The sequence below is a fragment of the Cherax quadricarinatus genome, chromosome 5, assembly GCF_038502225.1.
Source record: "Cherax quadricarinatus isolate ZL_2023a chromosome 5, ASM3850222v1, whole genome shotgun sequence".
NCBI lineage: Eukaryota > Metazoa > Arthropoda > Malacostraca > Decapoda > Parastacidae > Cherax > Cherax quadricarinatus.
Window position 1 is genome coordinate 12,616,591 of NC_091296.1, and position 21,292 is coordinate 12,637,882.

Here is a 21,292-nt window from a genome sequence, read left to right on the forward strand (position 1 = left end):
GTCTTAATGAACACTTGTTGATTGTTCAGATCAGCAGTACATACCAGAAAATATTATGATGTGAGTTGCCTCAAACCGCAAGTGAAAAGAACAGATGCAAAAAAAAAATCGAATACATGACAAAGATTTCTTTTAGAGGAGAGTGAAACGATCTAAACGAGGAAAAAACTCGAACAATGAAAGCAGTGACAAAGAACAACGAACCAGTTTTATCACAGTGTCACATCCACAACTAGTACTACAGAGGCCAGGAACAAGTGCTACACAAAGAGGTATATTACAATATGTAATGTATTATTATTATTATAATCAAGGGGGAAGCGCTAAACCCGGAGGATTATACAGCGCCTGGGGGGGGGATGTGGAAGGCATTCAGGCTTAATTCGGGGAACTGGAGCACAGATCCAATTCCCTAAATCAAGAGCCCCTCACCAACATCAAGGAACCTTCCTTGAGGGGTATATGTAATGTAAATGGTTTATTTAGAAAACAAAATCATAACAGTTTTTTAAAAGGTGGACTGGTAAGCCAGCGGAAGGCCTCGATCAGATGACCAAAAACTCCAGCTGCGAGTCATCTTATATAACTAAGACCCGCGTCAGGAAACACTTATCCTATTTATTGACAAACCTTACCTTTAGAAAACAGACAATGAGACACTCGTGCAACATTTGGGAATCTTTAATGTGGAGACGTTTCTCCAGCCAGTGGCTTCTTCAGTCCAATACAGAGAAGATCGGTGAAAGAGGAGTAGTATGAGGTAATCAGTCCCTCAGTCTGGAGTCGATGTGTTCAGTCTATCATTCGGTACATTTCTCAAGATAGATGGACTAACACATCTACTACAGGCTGAGGGACTAATTACCTCATACTACTCCTCTTTCACCGATCTTCTCTGTATTGGACTGAAGCCTCTGACTGGCAAAACGTACCCATAATAAAGATACCTAAATATTGCACAAGTGTCTCATTCTTCCATACTGCAAGATGATACAATACCAGACAGAGGAATTAACAAAACTCAAACATCACAAATGGTAAAACTTTCTTTTTTGTAATATTCAAATTTAAAAACATACAGAAATTAAATTTCACTGTACAGTAGAACCTCTGTGTTCGGAATTAATTGGTTCCCGAGAGTGTTCTGAATATTGAATTTTCTGAATACTGGATCAATTTTTTCCATAGGAAATAATGTAAATTGGATTAATTCGTTCCAGACCCCGAAAGGTACTCTTCACAAACCATTTTTAAGTCAGAATATTGGTTAATTAAACTTGTAAAATAACATGTACAAGCAAGAAATCATACATGAACCTTGCAAGAAATTTAACCCCTGTTCCCACATTAGCACTTTTTATTGCACCTTTATTTTTTATAATGGAAAATACGGTATATGTTGACATGCCATATTCCTTGTTTTGGTCACCAAGACGTATTCCATTTTCTGTTTTGAAGTCCCCTTTTTAGTTTATTAGTGGTTCTTACAGTTTTTTTTAGTTTTTTCCTTCATTATTCTTATTCGGGGCCATGATCACTTATTTCAATAATAAAATAAAAATAACACCAAGTTACAAAAAACTGAATCACAAGAGATCAAAAAGCGTGGGTCGTTCCGAATCTAGTGACATTTGCGAATATCGGCACTTTTTTTTCTCCATTTTTTCTTCGAAATACTGGATTTTATGAATGAAGGTGCATCGGAATACAGAGGGTCGACTATATTAAGTGGGCGCCTCAAAGAAGCTAATGCAATATTAGCAGCGCTCACAGACAAATATTTTTTTTTTGGACAGTAAGATAGAGGAGCAAAAGTACAATGTATATACATTATATAGGTGTGATTAAAAAAAGTCACACAAGGACTAAAACTCTGTGTTAAGAGACTCATTTTGTTATACAGAAGTCTTGAAATCCTCAAATAATACAGTAGAGTGGAGAACAAGAATCTAGTAATTAACCTTGTTTATAAATAACCCTCAGTAACTGCATAGAAATTCATAGAACAGATAAGGAAGATACATAGCGAAGATACATAGCTGCCTTGAAAATTCTACACCGAATAGTATCCTCTTCGGAGATTCCAATCTTCTAAATGTTACTGAGAGATTGTGGACGACAGCAGTGAACGATGATACCTGGAAGCCTGTTGGCCCAACAGATACGTGCCAGAGAGCCTTCCGGATCGATGAAAAGTTTGCGTCGAACCAACAGATAACAGAACCCATTAAAAATACACCATACTTGATCTCCACGAATATGAGTAACTAATAAGAGGCTTAATCTCAAATAAGAGTATACTCCATCAGAACATCATTAAAGTACGTATAAACATAAATTAAAATGTAGAGAGAAGTCGGGAAATAGCCAGCATGAAGGGATGTTCAGTAAATTTAACTTGAACGATCAGAGAACTCACTGGGACAGAAAAAAATGACCACCCCGGTACGGGTGGCATGATTGTGCTGACTGACCTTTAGGCTATTCACATCTCGACTACAATGTTTATTAGGTTTAAAGTCATCCAACAGACTTACTTTGATATTAGTGAAGAGCTCTTGATCTAAGGAATAGGAATTACTCTTCCCTTCCTCGGATCATATATAATTACCTCCAGTTTTCCAGTCATTTTATCACCTTAAATGGTTTCTTGCTGCCCCTTTAATATAATAATAATAATAATAATAAGAAGAAGAAGAAGAAGAAGAAGAAAAAGTAGTAGTAGTAGTAGTAGTAGAACGTTGCAAATGTCTCACGAAATCATAATGACACGAGTGCAAACAAACTATACCACGCCATAGCCAGCTGGCTCAGTAGCTTACGCGTTGGCCTGGAGTTTTACGACTCGCCACGAGTTCAGTTCCTGCCGGTGGTATGGTTTGTTGCAGATGTATGCAATACGCAGTAGATTACTAAACTCAGTGAGGAGTTTGCATGTAGAGAGTGAGGTTCAGGTTAGAGTATGTAGGACAGAAGGGGATTATTTTCCAGTAGAACTGGGCTTTAAACTTATGTGTGATGTCATCATGGTTGTCAAGGAAGTGAATGCTAGAGTGTTGGGGAAAGGTGTGAGACTAAAAGATAATGAATTTGACACGAAGTTTGAGTTATCACATCTGCTCTTTGCTGACGACACATTTTCTTGGGATATTTCAAAGAAATTTGCAAAATTTGGTGAAGTTTGGGAATGTGTGTAAAAGGAAATTAAAAGTGAGAATAGAAAAGAGCAAAACGATGAGAGTAACAAAATATATAGGGAAAGAAAAACTGAACATCTGATTAGAAGGAGGGATTATGGAGGAAGTGCATGTATGTAGATTTTTGGAAGTGGACATTTGGGCCTATGAGGTGAAACAGAACAGACGACGAGAAACAGGTAGTAGAAACAGATATGTGGAAAGAGTTTTATCTATAGAAGAAGAAAAGGTAAGGCATGAGTTAAGAAATCGTAATGACACGATTGCAAACAAACCATACCCCCGGCCGGGATTGAACCCGCGGTCAGAGTCTCAAAACTCCAGCCCGTCGCGTTAGCCACTAGACCAGCTAGCCACAATAAGATTCATCCAACCTTCCTATGGTGTAGAAATATACCTAGTTGGATGAATCTTATTGTGGCTAGCTGGTCTAGTGGCTAACGCGACGGGCTGGAGTTTTGAGACTCTATGACCGCGGGTTCAATCCCGGCCGGGGGTATGGTAAGGCATGAGCTTTAAACACTGCATTAAGAAGGAAGCTGGAGGCACTGTTTAAGAGTAATATTTGGTATGAATATTATGCAGAGCATATGAAACATAGAAACTAGAAGACGGTGCAGGGTTACGAAATAATAAGGCTGGGTTTTGCGGCAGTTTTTGCATTTAGAAACTATAAAGCAGTAAGGTGTTGAACGTCTGGGGTGGAAGGAAGGAGTAGGGGGCCGTCTGAGGAAAGATTTAAGGGAGGGGATGAAAGGGGTTTTGAGTAGTATGACCTTGAACAACCAGCCTTATGTGAGCGTGTTAGAGCGGGGTAAGTAGAGACAGATATTTTGTTATGGCTTGACGTGCTTTTGGAGTGAACAGCATAACACATATGCTGGAATTTAAGCTAACCGGTTAGCAGTTAGTCGGATTTGAGTCTTGGAGGTGGGAAATACAGGTCCTGTACTCTCGGGGAGGAGTGTGGTTGTTGTAGTTCAGCTGCTCATTTGAATTGTGTTGCCTTTAACATTGAATGTTAAAAATTAAAACAATATTAATACCGTGGAATGCAACCATGGTATAATATCCATGATTGGATTCTGGGAAACCGCTTAGCCGGATATGAGCTCTAGCGGTGGGAAGTACAATGCCTAATCTACGAAAGATGAGTGGAGATGTGCTTCTGGAGGAGGGAAGTACAGTGCCTGCACGCTGAAAGATGAGTGGAGATGTGGCTCTGGAGGTGCGAAACACAGTACCTGCACTCAGAAAGATGGGAGGGGAAGTTGTGGTACTGGAGGTGGAAAGTACAGTGCCTACACTTAAAAAGGTGGGTGGGGAAGTTATGATCCCTGGAGGCGGAAACTACAGTGCCTTCACTTAGACAGATGGTTGAGGAGCTGTGGTTCTAGAGGTGAAATTTATAGTGCTTGCACTTACAAACATGGGTGGGAAAGCTGTGGTTCTATAGGTGGAATGCACAGTGCTTACACTCTGAAATACGGGTTAGGAAGTTGTGGTTCTGGAGGTGGAAAGTACATTGCTTGCACTCTGAAAGTTGGATGATGATGTGGTTTTGGAGGTGGGAAGTATAACACTTGCTCTGCCAGAGAGAGAGAGAGAGAATGTGTGTGGACGGAGACGATAAAGAGGCGAGAGAGAGATGGTTTCATGGGAGACTTAAGTTACCGGGTGATTGAACAAATGGCTGCTGGAGTTCAGTCCAAGCAAGTGCATGGTCAGACAGTATGGGGAAGAAGGAAAAAAAAGAGGAAAACCAGAGATGAAGTACAGACTAGAAGAAAACCAAATATCGACGAAAGAAAAGGATCCGAGAGTGAATTTTACACAGACCATATGTGCTCTCGCTATCTCCACTAAACAGACATTTTAGACTTGAAAATGTTCACAATATAGCGCGAGCTCTCTCTCTCCAATCTAAACTGAGCAATTTTTAGACTTGAAAATGTTCACAATATAGCACACCCAGGAAGAGAATTGCACCTCTAGCAATTATTGTTGTTTTGAAGCTGCACAGACCTAGAAGCGCGGAGAAAGCTAAAGTTTTGCCCACGTAACCTTGCGCTTCTCTAAGATGACTTGAGTCCAAATTCTGTGACAGCGGTTGATGGTTATTGAAAAGACGAGGGAGAAACGGTGGCAGGTCCTGGTCTAGGACCGAACCACGAGGGCGTTGACCCTCGGAAGCATCATTCAGGATACGAGTGGCAGGAGACGAAGGGGAATTAGGGAAAGGAGGGAGGGAGGTAATGGAGAAAGAGGGAGAGAGGCAGGTGGGAAATGGAGGGAGGATGTGAGACGGGTGGGAGAGATGAAGAGGGAGACTGCATCTGTGTCTCTTCAAGTGTTTAGTGTCAGAAATAACTTTTTTATGCGTGCCAGGGAAAGTTTCTTTAAGTGGTCATAGAATTCTTCGCTGAATCACAACATTTATGAAAGAGCTTTCATTGCACAGTATTTACATTTGGATGTACTCACTATAAGAAAAACTCGAGAAAGTATCAGCCATTCTAAAGTGTCTTTTTATCATAAATATTACACCGATAACATTGACAAAAGGTATTTGTTATGATATCGTCCACGTGAGTACGACTTTCTCTTATAGTCTACACAGCCTAGCGGGTCGTAGTTCTTGCGGATCATTACACTTCTAGAAATGCATATTTCTCAGTGTATATACACCGAGAGCTGTATATATTCAGAAGTATATCTCTTAGTGCATGTACACTAATATTTTATTTCTAGTCCTGCACAACACGATTCGTATTATGAGGGGTGCATATACACTGAGAGCTATATATATCAGTGTATATATATATATATATATATATATATATATATATATATATATATATATATATATATATATATATATATATATATATATATATGTCGTCCCGAATATGTAAAGCTGGTCAATTAGCAAGAACTCATTTAAAATTAAGTCCTCTCTGAAATTTTTTCTTATACGTTTAAAGATATATTTTTTTCATTAATGTTAATGTAAAAAAATTTAATTTGGTACCAAAAGAATCTTAGAAAACTTACCTAACCTTATTATAACAAGAACAATTTATTTTAGCCTAACCCAACTAAATATATTTTAGATTTGTTTACAGTAATTTAATACTAAACAAACCCAGTGAAATATATTTTTTTCGTTAGGTTCAGAATGATTTTGGCGAAATTATTGCATACACAAATTTTCACTTGTCCTATATGGCAAGATGAACGTTGCTATTTAAGCCAAGATTGCAAGTTCTGCCTATTCGGCACGACATATATTTTTTTTTTATTATCACACTGGCCGATTCCCACCAAGGCAGGGTGGCCCGAAAAAGAAAAACTTTCACCATCATTCACTCCATCACTGTCTTGCCAGAAGGGTGCTTTACACTACAGTTTTTAAACTGCAACATTAACACCCCTCCTTCAGAGTGCAGGCACTGTACTTCCCATCTCCAGGACTCAAGTCCGGCCTGCCGGTTTCCCTGAACCCCTTCATAAATGTTACTTTGCTCACACTCCAACAGCACGTCAAGTATTAAAAACCATTCGTCTCCATTCACTCCTATCAAACACGCTCACGCACGCCTGCTGGAAGTCCAATGTATATATATATATATATATATATATATATATATATATATATATATATATATATATATATATATATATATATATAGCAGTAATGTTGAATGATCAGTTATGGAAGGAGAAAAGAGAATATGAATGTGTAAATGCAAGAATTATGTGGATTAAAGTAAAGGTTGGATGCGAGAAGTGGGTCATAATAAGCGTGTATGCACCTGGAGAAGAGAGGAATGCAGAGGAGAGAGAGAGATTTTGGGAGATGTTAAGTGAATGTATAGGAACCTTTGAACCAAGTGAGAGAGTAATTGTGGTAGGGGACCTGAATGCTAAAGTAGGAGAAACTTTTTAGAGAGGGTGTGGTAGGTAAGTTTGGGGTGCCAGGTGTAAATGATAATGGGAGCCCTTTGATTGAACTTTGTATAGAAAGGGGTTTAGTTATAGGTAATACATATTTTAAGAAAAAGAGGATAAATAAGTATACAAGATATGATGTAGGGCGAAATGACAGTAGTTTGTTGGATTATGTATTGGTAGATAAAAGACTGTTGAGTAGACTTCAGGATGTACATGTTTATAGAGGGGCCACAGATATATCAGATCACTTTCTAGTTGTAGCTACATTGAGAGTAAAAGGTAGATGGGATACAAGGAGAATAGAAGCATCAGGGAAGAGAGAGGTGAAGGTTTATAAACTAAAAGAGGAGGCAGTTAGGGAAAGATATAAACAGCTATTGGAGGATAGATGGGCTAATGAGAGCATAGGCAATGGGGTCGAAGAGGTATGGGGTAGGTTTAAAAATGTAGTGTTAGAGTGTTCAGCAGAAGTTTGTGGTTACAGGAAAGTGGGTGCGGGAGGGAAGAGGAGCGATTGGTGGAATGATGATGTAAAGAGAGTAGTAAGGGAGAAAAAGTTAGCATATGAGAAGTTTTTACAAAGTAGAAGTGATGCAAGGAGGGAAGAGTATATGGAGAAAAAGAGAGAGGTTAAGAGAGTGGTGAAGCAATGTAAAAAGAGAGCAAATGAGAGAGTGGGTGAGATGTTATCAACAAATTTTGTTGAAAATAAGAAAAACTTTTGGAGTGAGATTAACAAGTTAAGGAAGCCTAGAGAACAAATGGATTTGTCAGTTAAAAATAGGAGAGGAGAGTTAGAGGTATTGGGAAGATGGAGGGAATATTTTGAGGAATTGTTAAATGTTGATGAAGATAGGGAAGCTGTGATTTCGTGTATAGGGAAAGGAGGAATAACATCTTGTAGGAGTGAGGAAGAGCCAGTTGTGAGTGTGGGGGAAGTTCGTGAGGCAGTAGGTAAAATGAAAGGGGGTAAGGCAGCCGGGATTGATGGGATAAAGATAGAAATGTTAAAAGCAGGTGGGGATATTGTTTTGGAGTGGTTGGTGCAATTATTTAATAAATGTATGGAGGATGGGTAAGGTACCTAGGGATTGGCAGAGAGCATGCATAGTTCCTTGTATAAAGGCAAAGGGGACAAAAGAGAGTGCAAAAATTATAGGGGGATAAGTCTGTTGAGTATACCTGGTAAAGTGTATGGTAGAGTTATTATTGAAAGAATTAAAAGTAAGACGGAGAATAGGATAGCAGATGAACAAGGAGACTTTAGGAAAGGTAGGGGGTGTGTGGACCAGGTGTTTACAGTGAAACATATAAGTGAACAGTATTTAGATAAGGCTGAAGAGGTCTTTGTGGCATTTATGGATTTGGAAAAGGCGTATGACAGGATGGATAGGGGGGCAATGTGGCAGATGTTGCAGGTGTATGGTGTAGGAGGTAGGTTACTGAAACCAGTGAAGAGTTTTTACGAGGATAGTGAGGCTCAAGTTAGAGTACATAGGAAAGAGGGAAATTATTTCCCAGTAAAAGTAGGCCTTAGACAAGGATGTGTGATGTCACCGTGGTTGTTTAATATATTTATAGATGGGGTTGTAAGAGAAGTAAATGCGAGGGTCTTGACAAGAGGCGTGGAGTTAAAAGATAAAGAATCACACATAAAGTGGGAGTTGTCACAGTTGCTCTTTGCTGATGACACTGTGCTCTTGGGAGATTCTGAAGAGAAGTTGCAGAGATTGGTGGATGAATTTGGTAGGGTGTGCAAAAGAAGAAAATTAAAAGTGAATACAGGAAAGATTAAGGTTATGAGGATAACAAAAATATTAGGTGATGAAAGATTGGATATCAGATTGGAGGGAGAGAGTATGGAGGAGGTGAATGTATTCAGATATTTGGGAGTGGACGTGTCAGCGGATGGGTCTATGAAGGATGAGGTGAATCATAGAATTGATGAGGGGAAAAGGGTGAGTGGTGCACTTAGGAGTCTGTGGAGACAAAGAACTTTGTCCTTGGAGGCAAAGAGGGGAATGTATGAGAGTATAGTTTTACCAACACTCTTATATGGGTGTGAAGCGTGGGTGATGAATGTTGCAGCGAGGAGAAGGCTGGAGGCAGTGGAGATGTCATGTCTGAGGGCAATGTGTGGTGTGAATATAATGCAGAGAATTCGTAGTTTGGAAGTTAGGAGGAGGTGCGGGATTACCAAAACTGTTGTCCAGAGGGCTGAGGAAGGGTTGTTGAGGTGGTTCGGACATGTAGAGAGAATGGAGCGAAACAGAATGACTTCAAGAGTGTATCAGTCTGTAGTGGAAGGAAGGCGGGGTAGGGGTCGGCCTAGGAAAGGTTGGAGGGAGGGGGTAAAGGAGGTTTTGTGTGCGAGGGGCTTGGACTTCCAGCAGGCGTGCGTGAGCGTGTTTGATAGGAGTGAATGGAGACGAATGGTTTTTAATACTTGACGTGCTGTTGGAGTGTGAGCAAAGTAACATTTATGAAGGGGTTCAGGGAAACCGGCAGGCCGGACTTGAGTCCTGGAGATGGGAAGTACAGTGCCTGCACTCTGAAGGAGGGGTGTTAATGTTGCAGTTTAAAAACTGTAGTGTAAAGCACCCTTCTGGCAAGACAGTGATGGAGTGAATGATGGTGAAAGTTTTTCTTTTTCGGGCCACCCTGCCTTGGTGGGAATCGGCCAGTGTGATAATAATATATATATATATATATATATATATATATATATATATATATATATATATATATATATATATATATATATATATATATATATATATATATATATATATATATACAGCTGTATATCTTAGTGTATATACACTGAAGAGTTAATCCCACACAGAACACGATTCATGTTGTGGTGGTATATATATCTCAGAGTATATACACAGTGAGGCAGTTTAATCCTTATTTTGGGGATGTAAAATATTCTTGACTGATGAACAGGTGACATTCAGCTTTAATGACCACCATGTTGTCGATAGACTTTAGCCCCAATTAACCAACCAACCCGTGTTATCTAAGAATATAACAGATAGATTAGCTTAGTAGTAGTGTTCGGCTCGCAACAGAAATGACATGGGTTTGATATCTGGCGGTGTCGAAAACTAGGGCCAAGTTTCCTTGTATATGCTGCCTCCATTAACTATTTAATAACAGTAATAATAATAATAAAATATTAAAACAAGAATTCACAGTTTGAGGGAGGGTATCATAGGTTAAAACATAAAAATATAAATTAGCCTATCTGCTTTTATATATCTGCGACCGGTTTCAAGAGTTTTCCTGCTCTTGCAGCCTGGCCTGGAGTGAGTCCTCTCTGTTGATTGCCTGGTCAACTTGGCCGTTGCTTTTGGCAGACCGCAGACCCATATATCCATCACAGCCTGGTTGATCTAGTATTTGGCTAAGGCGGTAATCCAGTTTTTTCTTGAAGGCTTCTACACATTTTTCCAGCAATATTTTACGTCTGCTGGTAGCAGGTTGAATAGCCGAGGCCAACGGATGTTAGTTCACACAGTGTTGCACTTTTGTCCCCATGGCACCCCTACTTTTCGCTGGGTCTTTCACTCCAATACACTGTTATGGTAGTGGGTAGATTTGGGGCTTGACACTCGAGTGTCTTCTTTGCATCCGGTATACAGTATTACCAGATTCTCTCTCCTTCGCTGTAGAGTACATTTCCAGTTCGATAAGGTGTTCCAATTAGCTCAAATGCTTTAATGTCTCTTTGCAGCAGTAAACACTGTATATTTTCCATCTGATATTTCTCCTATCTTGAATATAGGTGTGCCAAAGTATCGGTATCTGTGAGCAGCGGAGAATTTTAATAGTATCGGTTTTGGGCTAGAAGTGCGTTTCGGTGTCAGCGCGAGAGCACAAGTGACTTGAATAGTGTCACCATTGGCATTATTTATCTTTTTTCCCAAAGTTCTGATTATCCACCTTGTCATTTTCCTGTCTTTCGTAGAATTTGCCTATCATGTTCCTCAAATAGGTTAGGTGACATATTATGCCCAAGTCTTCCACATATTTCTTTTTTGCACTATGGAATGATCCTTCTGTCATGTAGTACACAGTGCCCCTTTCGAGTTCTTCATTCTTTCCGTATCATATCTGAGTAGTAGCAATTGTCACCACTGACGAGAGGTTTGTTTATATCCTCTTGCAATTTTTCCGTATTTTATACCAAGGTGACTTTCATACTTATTGTTGTATCGTCCGTAAAGAATGATACGGAGGTGTGGCTAGTGTTTTTATCTATGTCCGTTATGAGGAGAAAAGGGGAAGGCGCCAGGATCGTACCTTGGGGTCTGAATTTGCTATATGCTAAATTTGTCTAAAATTGAATATATATTTGCTTACTTTTTACTGCTAAGCACCTCATTAATTCTGGTACAACAATCCGTTTTATTTATTGTGGAAATATCATCGCACTGTTTCTCAATCAAGGAAATAAAGAATTCCTTGAAAGTAAATCAGTTTGCCCTTTATTTATAATACTTTTAATTGTATTTTCTATCAAATAACATCGGAATCTGATTTATAAGGTTAAATACTAGGACAGCTGCAATGTTTAATAACATAATTGGGGAGATAACTCGCTTAATCGAGCTTATGTAAATAGGTGCCATGCTTTGTATCACGTATGTAAATATAAGTTTAAAGGTACGAGAAGAAACACTTAAGGCATTAAATGTTTTAAGTGTTTGCTCTCGTATCTTTGCCACAGCTGGTCTGTGTCATATACCAGGTTTCCACCACTTATGTAAATAGGCATAATTTATAACATATGTAAATGGGAATCATATTTCATAACACATCTGGAAACAGATATCTTCAAAACACGCATGTAAAAGTTCATACCTCTTAATATACATGTAAATAGATTTATACCTCATAAGCAGGCTAGTTTATGTAGTTTGTTTTATTATGCACAGTAAAACACATTTAAACAGATTTCATAATTCTTGACATTATTATATTGTATATATAGATGCTATCTTCAGACACTCAAAGTGTAAAAAAAAAAAAAACACAATCTGAAATATGTTTGGCTTTTCCATTTTCATGAAATTATTGTTTGATTGTAATGAGCATTTGTCACTGTTGTAAGACAACCCACATGTTGACAATAAAAGAAATAAAAGACATGGCTGTATTTAAGACCTCCAGCTGAAAAGGACCTCAGGTAGGTAGGTCGAAACATGCCAGTCTCTTTCATGTTTTATTATAATCATGTGGGTTTCTGTCAACATATTACTGCATATTTGAAGAATGTATCACGCACGTTTATTACCACACGTTTAAAGCGTACACCTACTTTTTTACGTAATTGTAAATACAGACTAGACCAGTCCACATTTTAATGGTATATATCACATATTGAACTATATATAACACATTACTACACACAGCCTACATTTTTTATATATTGTTATATTTATGGGGAAGCACTAAACCTGTTTGGGTCGTATAGTGCCTGGGAGGCATTTAGGCTCGATTCAAGGAAGGGGAGAGTTTAAGTCCAGTTCGTCAAAATAAAAGCCCCTCACTGGCATCAAAAAACCTCCTTTGAAGGGACATTTTTTTATATAGTATTTATAGATATCACAAGTTCAACTACCTGATTATGAGCATACATTACTAGAGAGTTGAACCACATATAACCACATACAGCCTACATTTTGACCTAGCATATGTAAATATCACACAGACTAAAGACCTAGTGCCATCCTAAGCCATAGGAGAGACTAACCCATTATTGAAATGGCTACATATGCATCGTTTTGCATACTTTATTGCACGTGTGTCTACGTAATTGATTGCTGGTATTTTTCCTAGGTTTCATTCTCTGAGACTAACCCAAGTTTTGTGGGTATGGCAGGTTGGTGTAGTGGCATCTGTGTCATCGACAACAAGAAAGGATGGAGCATAGATTGTGGCATCAGAGATTCCTACCTCTTCAGACTCAAGGATTACGGAGGCATTAGGGCCAATTTTGACTTTGGTGAGTCCCGATGCACATTATGATTAAAACTCGGCACTTTATGAAAATTTCTGCACCATTATCTTTGATCTTGTTTGGGAACACATTACTTAACTAGTAGTAATCTTGCACTAAATGCTTGCAAACTTTTCCTTCGGACCTATTTATAATCCTGATCATACCTTCAGTAATTTATAAGGGCTGCACTTACTTCCTTATGCATTTCTTTTATCAGTTAACCTACACTAACTCCTACTGCTGTATCACTACTGAACAATACTTAACTCTAACAAAATTACCGAGTATTAATTATGCATCTGTCAACAAATAATCATTATAAGCTCTATACTAAATTTATTTGATAATTTAATCACTGTTATCAAAATACTTTGCACATTGTAACCGACATAAAGCATATTTTCTATATGTATTCCAAACATTGTCTTGAAGTCGCATGACCATTGTATTTATTGGAAAGAGCTAAAACCGCAGGGGTCATTCAACGTCCAAGGGAGCGGGAAGAAATTAGGTTGAATACAAGGGAGGGGAGGGCAGTTTCACTTCCTTGCATCAAGAGCACTTCACCAGCATGAAATCTCTTCATAATTTTCTAGCATGTGTAAAAAAAAAAAAAAAAAAGTCACAGACAAGGTCTTCTTACTCAGTGTGTGAGAAAATGGGGGCGCATGCCCTCACCTTTTTGTAAACTCGGTTATGATGAGCAGTCATTATATATAGTCATTATTATTATGCAGCATTGCATGTGGAAGCATTTTTGCTATGAACTGTTTATCCTGTGTCATGAAAATTACAATATGCATGAGGAAGCGCTAAACCCGTAGGATTCAGCGCCTGTGCTGTATTACTGTGGGGAAGTACCAAACCCGTAGAGGTCATGGAGCCCCTGGGAAATGGGAGGCAGTCGAATGTAACAGTGGGAAGAGGACGGTGGCTACAATTCCTTGCGTCAAGAAAACCTTTCACCAGTGTAAAGGTACCTTCCCCAGTCCCCTTGAAGGGCTGTTTGATAAGAAACCTAGTCTATCTCTTAACTTAATATGGTCACAAAAAGACTTTAAGGTAGCCTACTTTATCTACCTATCTATCGATGGTTTCCAGAGGTCATCATTCCCGTGACCCGATCGCAGAGCAGGTGTGATCCATTAGTCTGTTGGGGCTAGCAGTAGTTGTGAGGAAATTATGTGGGTGAATTTCACAGGTACAATCCTGAATTAACATTTCACCTATATAACTGGAGAGAACTCTGGTACATCTAAAACAGAGTACACTTACTGCTATAGTTGTACCTCAGACACAGGCGTGACTTGAGCAACAGTGGGTCACTACACTGTTCCTCCTCCCATGTCCACCCTCTCACCTCCCTAACTCACACATCTGGACCTTAAATTATGGGACCATATAGTTCTTGAATTTATTAAATGAAATATTTCAAGCCTGTAACACTGACTATATTAAATTTGGTTGTAGACTATATGTATGTGTATAATATATATATATATATATATATATATATATATATATATATATATATATATATATATATATATATATATATATATATATATATATATATATATATATATATATATATATATATATATATATATATAAATAAAGGAAAAATTATTGTAAACTCGACGACAGGTTTTGCTTGTTCTATAAAATTTATACATTATATCAAGACCAAATTATGGTCTTGATATATCCTAACGCCTCCCTAGCAGACTGGTAAGCTACTATTAGCCAATAAATTGATACACTACCTGTAGTGAGATTTAATTCACACTGGAAGGCGCACATTACATATTTAGATACGTGTGGTGGGCAGTGGAGGCTCTCCAGGAGCAGCTCACGTTTTTCATTCGTATCATCCTTATTTTGATAGTCTCACTTTATATCTGAACCCTTCCAGAGAAACGTTAAGTTCAGTTATTATATAGGACACTATATTTGCCGATACTATTTCTGTCGACTTAGATTAAATAAAATTAATTCCCTGCAAATTCCGGGTCTGATTTAAATTCCTCCGCCATGTTCGTTGCTCTCCTCAACGTTTTGTCCACCAATACATCTTTTCAATTAATCTAATAACACTTCCAGGTGTGTACTACATTTTCATTATTGAAATACTAATTTCATCTTAAATTACAACAGTTTTCACGTTACTTATTGAACGCCTTACAGAATATAAGGAAATAATAAAGAATATTAGTTCTCGTGTCACAGAACATCTTTTAAGTCACTGAAGATACACACCTACACAATTTCAGACAAACATTATTATCTCCATCAATTCTTACACACAGATCCGGGAAAATTATCAAAATTTTCTACAGTAGTACAGCTTGGCCGATCAAGCACTGACTTGACGTATGTATCAAATTTCTTCTTGAAAGCAGTTAAAAACAGATGTGTAATTTCCTCTGCATTTTTCCTTGGGTGTATTTTGAACTGTTTGCTGAACCTCCAGTTCTCGCAGGAAGGAATTTCAGTGTGCAACTGATTATAATCTAGTGTGCTGAGTCATTGTTTACACTAGTGTAGTATGCTGAGCCAGTTGTTTACATTACTGGAGTACGTTGAGTCATTGATTACACTAGTGTAGTATGCTGAGCCAGTTGTTTACATTACTGGAGTACGTTGAGACATTGATTACACTAGTAGTATGCTGAGACATTGTTTACACTAGTGTAGTATGCCGAGTCAATCATTTACGTTACTTGGGTATACCGAGTCATTAATTACACTAGTATAACATGCTGAGACAGTTTACACTAGTGTGTTGAGTCTTTTTTGCGCTAGTATAGAATGTTGAATCGTTATATAGTATATAAATAGTCGAAGTAAAGAAAATCATAATTTACTCCTGGAGAGTATACCTGGAGTGGGCTTCGGGGGTCAACGCCCCCGCGGCCCGGTCTGTGACCAGGCCTCATGGTGGATCAGGGCCTGATCCACCAGGCTGTTACTGTTGGCCGCACGCAATCCAACGTACGAACCACAGCCCGGCTGGTCAGGTACCGACTTTAGGTGCTTGTCCAGTGCCTGCTTGAAGACAGCCAGGGGTCTATTAGTAATCCCCCTTATGTATGCTGGGAGGCAGTTGAACAGTCTCGGGTCCCTGACACTTATTGTATTGTCTCTTAACGTGCTAGTGACACCCCTGCTTTTCATTGGGGGGATGTTGCATCGTCTGCCGAGCCTTTTGCTTTCATGGGGAGTGATTTTCGTGTTCAAGTTTGGTATTAATTCCTCTAGGATTTTCCAAGTGTATATAATCATGTATCTCTCCTGTGTTCTAGGGAGTACAGGTTGAGGAACTTCAATCATTCCCAGTAATTGTGGTGTTTCATCGCAGTTTTGTGTGCCGTGAAGGTTCTCTGTACATTTTCTAGGTCAGCAATTTCACCTGCCTTGAAAGGTGCTGCTAGTGTGCAGCAATATTCCAGCTAGGTAGAACAAGTGACCTGAAGAGTGTCATCATGGGTTTGGCATCCCTACTTTTGAAGGTTCTCATTATCCATCCTGTCATTTTTCTAGCAGTTACGATTGATACAATGTTGCGGTCTTTGAAGGTGAGATCCTCTGACATTATCACTCCCAGGTCTTTGACATTAGTTTTTTGTTCTATTGTATGGTTGGAATTTGTTTTATACTCCGATATAGTTTTAATTTCCTCACGTTTTCCATATCGGAGTAATTGAAATTTCTCATTATTGAACTTCATATTGTTTTCTGCGGCCCATTTAAATATTTGGTTGATGCCCGCCTGGAGTCTTGCAGTGTCTTCAGTAGAGGACACTGTCATACAAATTCGGGTGTCATCTGCAAAGGAAGACACGGTGCTGTGGCTTACATCTCTATGTCAGATACGAGGATGAGGAACAAGATGGGAGCGAGTACTGTGCCTTGTGGAATAGAGCTTTTCACTGTAGCCGCCTCAGACTTGACTCTGTTTACTACTACTCTTTGTGTTCTATTTGTCAGGAAATTATAGATCCATCTACCAACTTTTCTTGTTATTCCTTTAACACATATTTTTCTGCTCTATTACACCATGGTCAAATTTGAAGGAATTGGTCCGAAATCTGCACACCGAAATCACCCTTGTGAAAGTAAGACTTGTCTGAGGGTGCAAGAATACCACTATAGTCACTATAATGAATAACAGGGGTGCCATTAACTCAGTACGCGTAAAGGTACCAAAGTTTTTCAACACCTTCCCCTCACGTATAAGAGGAATTAACATATACCAAACTGTCCTCAAGAAGGAACCTGATCTGGTCGGTTCCTGAAAGTCAGTTTGTCATTAGCAGGGTTGTTAAGTTTAATATCTTTAGTAGTCAGCACCCCATACCCATCCTGTGGGCGGTAGTCAGCACCCCATACCCATCCTGTGGGCGGTAGTCAGCACCCCATATCCATCCTGTGGGCGGTAGTCGGCACCCCATACCCATCCTGTAGGTGGTAGTTAGCACCCCATACTTATCCTGTGGGCGGTAGTCAGCACCCCATACCCATCCTGTGGGTAGTAGTCAAAAGATTACAGAGGTACATAATAGGCCCAGGGACTGGACCCCCAAATTATGATAGCTGAACAAGTTACAAGGGTAATGAACTCCAGGCCAGAATTATCTACAGTTAAATGTAAATATCGGGGTATACTTTTGCACTCATTTTCTTAAGTATACTGTATATAATCACAAAATGGTTATAACTATGACCATATTTTTTAAAAGGTGAACCCGGTAAGCCAGTGGAGGGCCTCGGTCAGATGACCAATAGCTCCTGTTTCCTGACGAACCTTACTTAAGTATGGCTGTAAGCGTTTGCGTATTTATTATTTTTATTATTACTTACATGGGGAGCGCTAAACCTGTAAGGGTCATACGGCGCTTTACTCTGTGACCCTTATGAAGCGGAACTTTTTTTTTCTTAATTAGGGTAGCGGTGGGTTAAAGGTCAGGATTTAGAAGCCACTAAATGTAGTGATGTCAGTCATTGACCTGAACTTTGGAAAAAGTGGGAGGAAATACTTCTCGTTTCTAACTTGTATATATTAACGAGTAGGGATGTTCTGAGTTTTTTTATTATTATTATTATTATTATTCTTTCGCCCATTTATATTTAAGAAATATAGAGTTGTTTGTTCGTGTTTTTTTTTTAATTTAGGCATTAATTTTCAAAATATCTTCGTGCTGCTGCCACCACAATAACCTAGTGTTGTTAACAGTACATTAGTACAGTACCTTCCACCACTGCCACAGGATATGTAACTGGTTACCGAGCGATTGGTTGCTTAGTAATAACAATAATAATCTTTATTTCTACAAGTACATGTACAAGGTATACAGTCCTAGCTGACATCAATGATATACTACTATATACAAAGCCGCTTGTTATGCAGAGCATTTCGAGCGAATTGGGTCAGTTTTGTCCCAGGATGCGACCCACACCAGCCGACTAACACCCAGGTACCTATTTTACTGCTAGGTGAACAAGGACAGCAGGTGTCTTAAGTAAACATGTCGTAATGGGGTTTAAAGCCTATCGACTACACGAGGGTCATCAAGGCTGTTCTCCAGTCAAGAATACTTGAATCTTAAGAGTAGAGATTAAGCTCTCAACGTATATACACTGAGAGACATACACCTCACTGTTACGCTATTGAGAGGTGTATGTCTCAGGGTACACTGAATTTACATTTAGCAATGGTTTCAAGTTGGAAAAATTCAGATTCAGGAAGGATATAGGAAAGAACTGGTTTGGTAATAGAGTTGTTGGTGAGTGGAACAAACTCCAGAGTACCGTCGTAGAAGTTAAAACGTTTTGTAGTTTTAAAAATAGGTTAGATAAATACATGAGTGGGTGTGAGTAGGTCTGATGCCGTGCTCCTTCCTTAAGTGAATGGGACCTGACCTGACTAGGTTGGGTCAGTGGCATAAGCCAGCAGGCGACTTGGACCTGCCTCGCATGTGCCAGTAGGCCTGCTGCAGTGTTCCTTCTTTTTTTATGTTCTTAAAGGGAGTTTCAGGGGTCAACGCCCCACTGCCCAGTCCGTGACAAGACCTCACAGTGGATTAAGGCCTGATCAACCAGGCTGTTACTGCTGGCCGCACGCAATCAACAGCCCAGCTGGTCGGGAACTGACTTTAGCTGTCTGTCCAGCTCCCTCTTGAAGACAGCCAGGGGTCTATTGGTAATCCCCTCCATGTACGCTGGGAGGCAGTCGAACTTATTCTAGGGATTAAACCCTTAAACGGTCCAAACGTATATATACGTTTTTTCAACATCTGAAAGTATGTAAAAAAATGTAGATCTTCTTTTTGGTTTTACATTTGAAAACGTGTAAAAAAACTTTTATCTACATTTTTTTTTGTTATATTTTAAAATATGTAAAAAAAGTAGATCTACTTTTGGAGCACTACGAATTTGAACGTCGATCTATTTCGACCGTTTAAGGGTTAAAATATTTGTGGTTAATTATATTCAATTAACGTAAAAGAGTTTCTAATGATTCCCAGTTATTATTATAATCAAAACCAAGTGCTAAACCCACTAGGGTCATACAGCGAATGATTCCCAAGTAGTCGAACGAAATAGAGAAAACAAGTTTCCTAATACCTGCTGCGCCTGTTCACCTAGCAGTACCTGGGAGTTAGTAGACTGCTGTGAGTTGCATCCTTGAGAACTACCTGACCACATCATTGCTTGGTTTACTTGGGTTATTCTGGGTTAATAACCCTCAGGGGCCACTACTCCAAATAGTTTTCCTTAACCCTTGCTAGAACACCTGTAACCATCTACAGCAATAATTACGTACATAATTTCTAAAACATTTATAACCACCTACAACAATTATACTTCTGCTAGAGCACCTACAACTATCTAGAATAACAACAATTACAAATACTGCTAAAACATCTACAATCACTGATAGAACACTTGCAACCATCTACAACAACAATAGTTACAATTACTGCTAGAACACTTACAATCACACCCATTGCAACCATTTTGAACCATTGTCAGCACACTTGCAACAATTACAACCACTGCTAACACCTGCAACAACAATTACAACCATTGCTAGAACTCCTACAGCTAATTACTTCCATGTGGAAAAAGAAACTTATGTACAGTTCAGGACATTTATTAGAGGAAATGTTTTGCCAGGAGTGGCCTCTTCAATCTATTAGAACTGAAGAAGCCACACATGGCAAAATGTTTCCTTTAATAAATATTCTGAACTGTACATAAGTGTCTTTTTCTACATCTTGTCAGTATCACTATACCATTTTTTCATCTATTTCCATAATTGAAACCACTGCTGAAACACTTAAATTACAGCCATTTATAAAAGCACACAACCACCAGCAACATCAGCTCTAACCACGAGTTGCAACCAGTCAGTACTCCTATAACCAGTGTTATGTCCAGTGGCAACACCTGCATCCACTGCCCACTACCTTGATGACCACCACAGGACTAACAGGAAATGTCTGTACCAACAGGTCTTGGCTTTGGAGATGAGAAAGGCTTCCCTCAGTCCATCAGCAATACTGCCGGTGGATACCACCGCAAGAATGTAAGTAGAGAGGGGGAAGAGGCATATGTGATATTCACTCATAGATTCTTAAGTTTTGACAACATTTGTTGTGTGTGTGTGAGAGAGAGAAAGAGGTGTTGAAAGCCCCTACCTTGTAAAAATAAATGCAGGAACGGAGACACCTCTGTAGAATCCTAAAGCTAAAGAGAAAGTGAGAGTTTATAAAATAATGCTTTTAGAAAAATTTATCCAGAATCTAATACCCTTAAGAGCAGATATTATGAAATACTTACATAGGAACTTTCATTCTAAATCCTATTATTCTTTTAAATGTTAAAAAAAAAGTTTACCATCATGTCTCTTTCCTATTCACCAGGATGATAATGATGAACTTCAAGTAGCTGATAAGAGAGCAGACCAGGACCCCTCCCATGCACTACATGGACGTAGAGTCAGGTATGTGCATTCTTCCTATCAGTACCTGGAGAGGGTTTTGGGGATCAACACCCCTGCAGCCCAGTCTGAGACCAGGCCTCATGGTGGATCAGGGTCTGTTCAACAAGGTTGTTACTGCTGACC

The 21,292-nt window shown here is 39.1% G+C and overlaps 1 protein-coding gene across 3 annotated transcripts in view; it reads left to right on the top strand.

Annotated features, from left to right (window-relative positions):
- Positions 1–21,292, top strand: part of LOC128684857 (uncharacterized) — a 131,562-nt gene that overhangs the window by 99,095 nt on the left and 11,175 nt on the right. For 2 of the 3 annotated variants that reach the window (XM_053771166.2, XM_053771167.2), the window contains exons 3-5: positions 13,042–13,164; positions 20,679–20,752; positions 21,090–21,169. In XM_053771166.2, coding sequence (XP_053627141.2) covers positions 13,042–13,164; positions 20,679–20,752; positions 21,090–21,169 — 277 coding nt within the window. The remainder of the gene's footprint in view (positions 1–13,041; positions 13,165–20,678; positions 20,753–21,089; positions 21,170–21,292) is intronic. The other variant, XM_053771168.2, reaches the window with a different exon arrangement.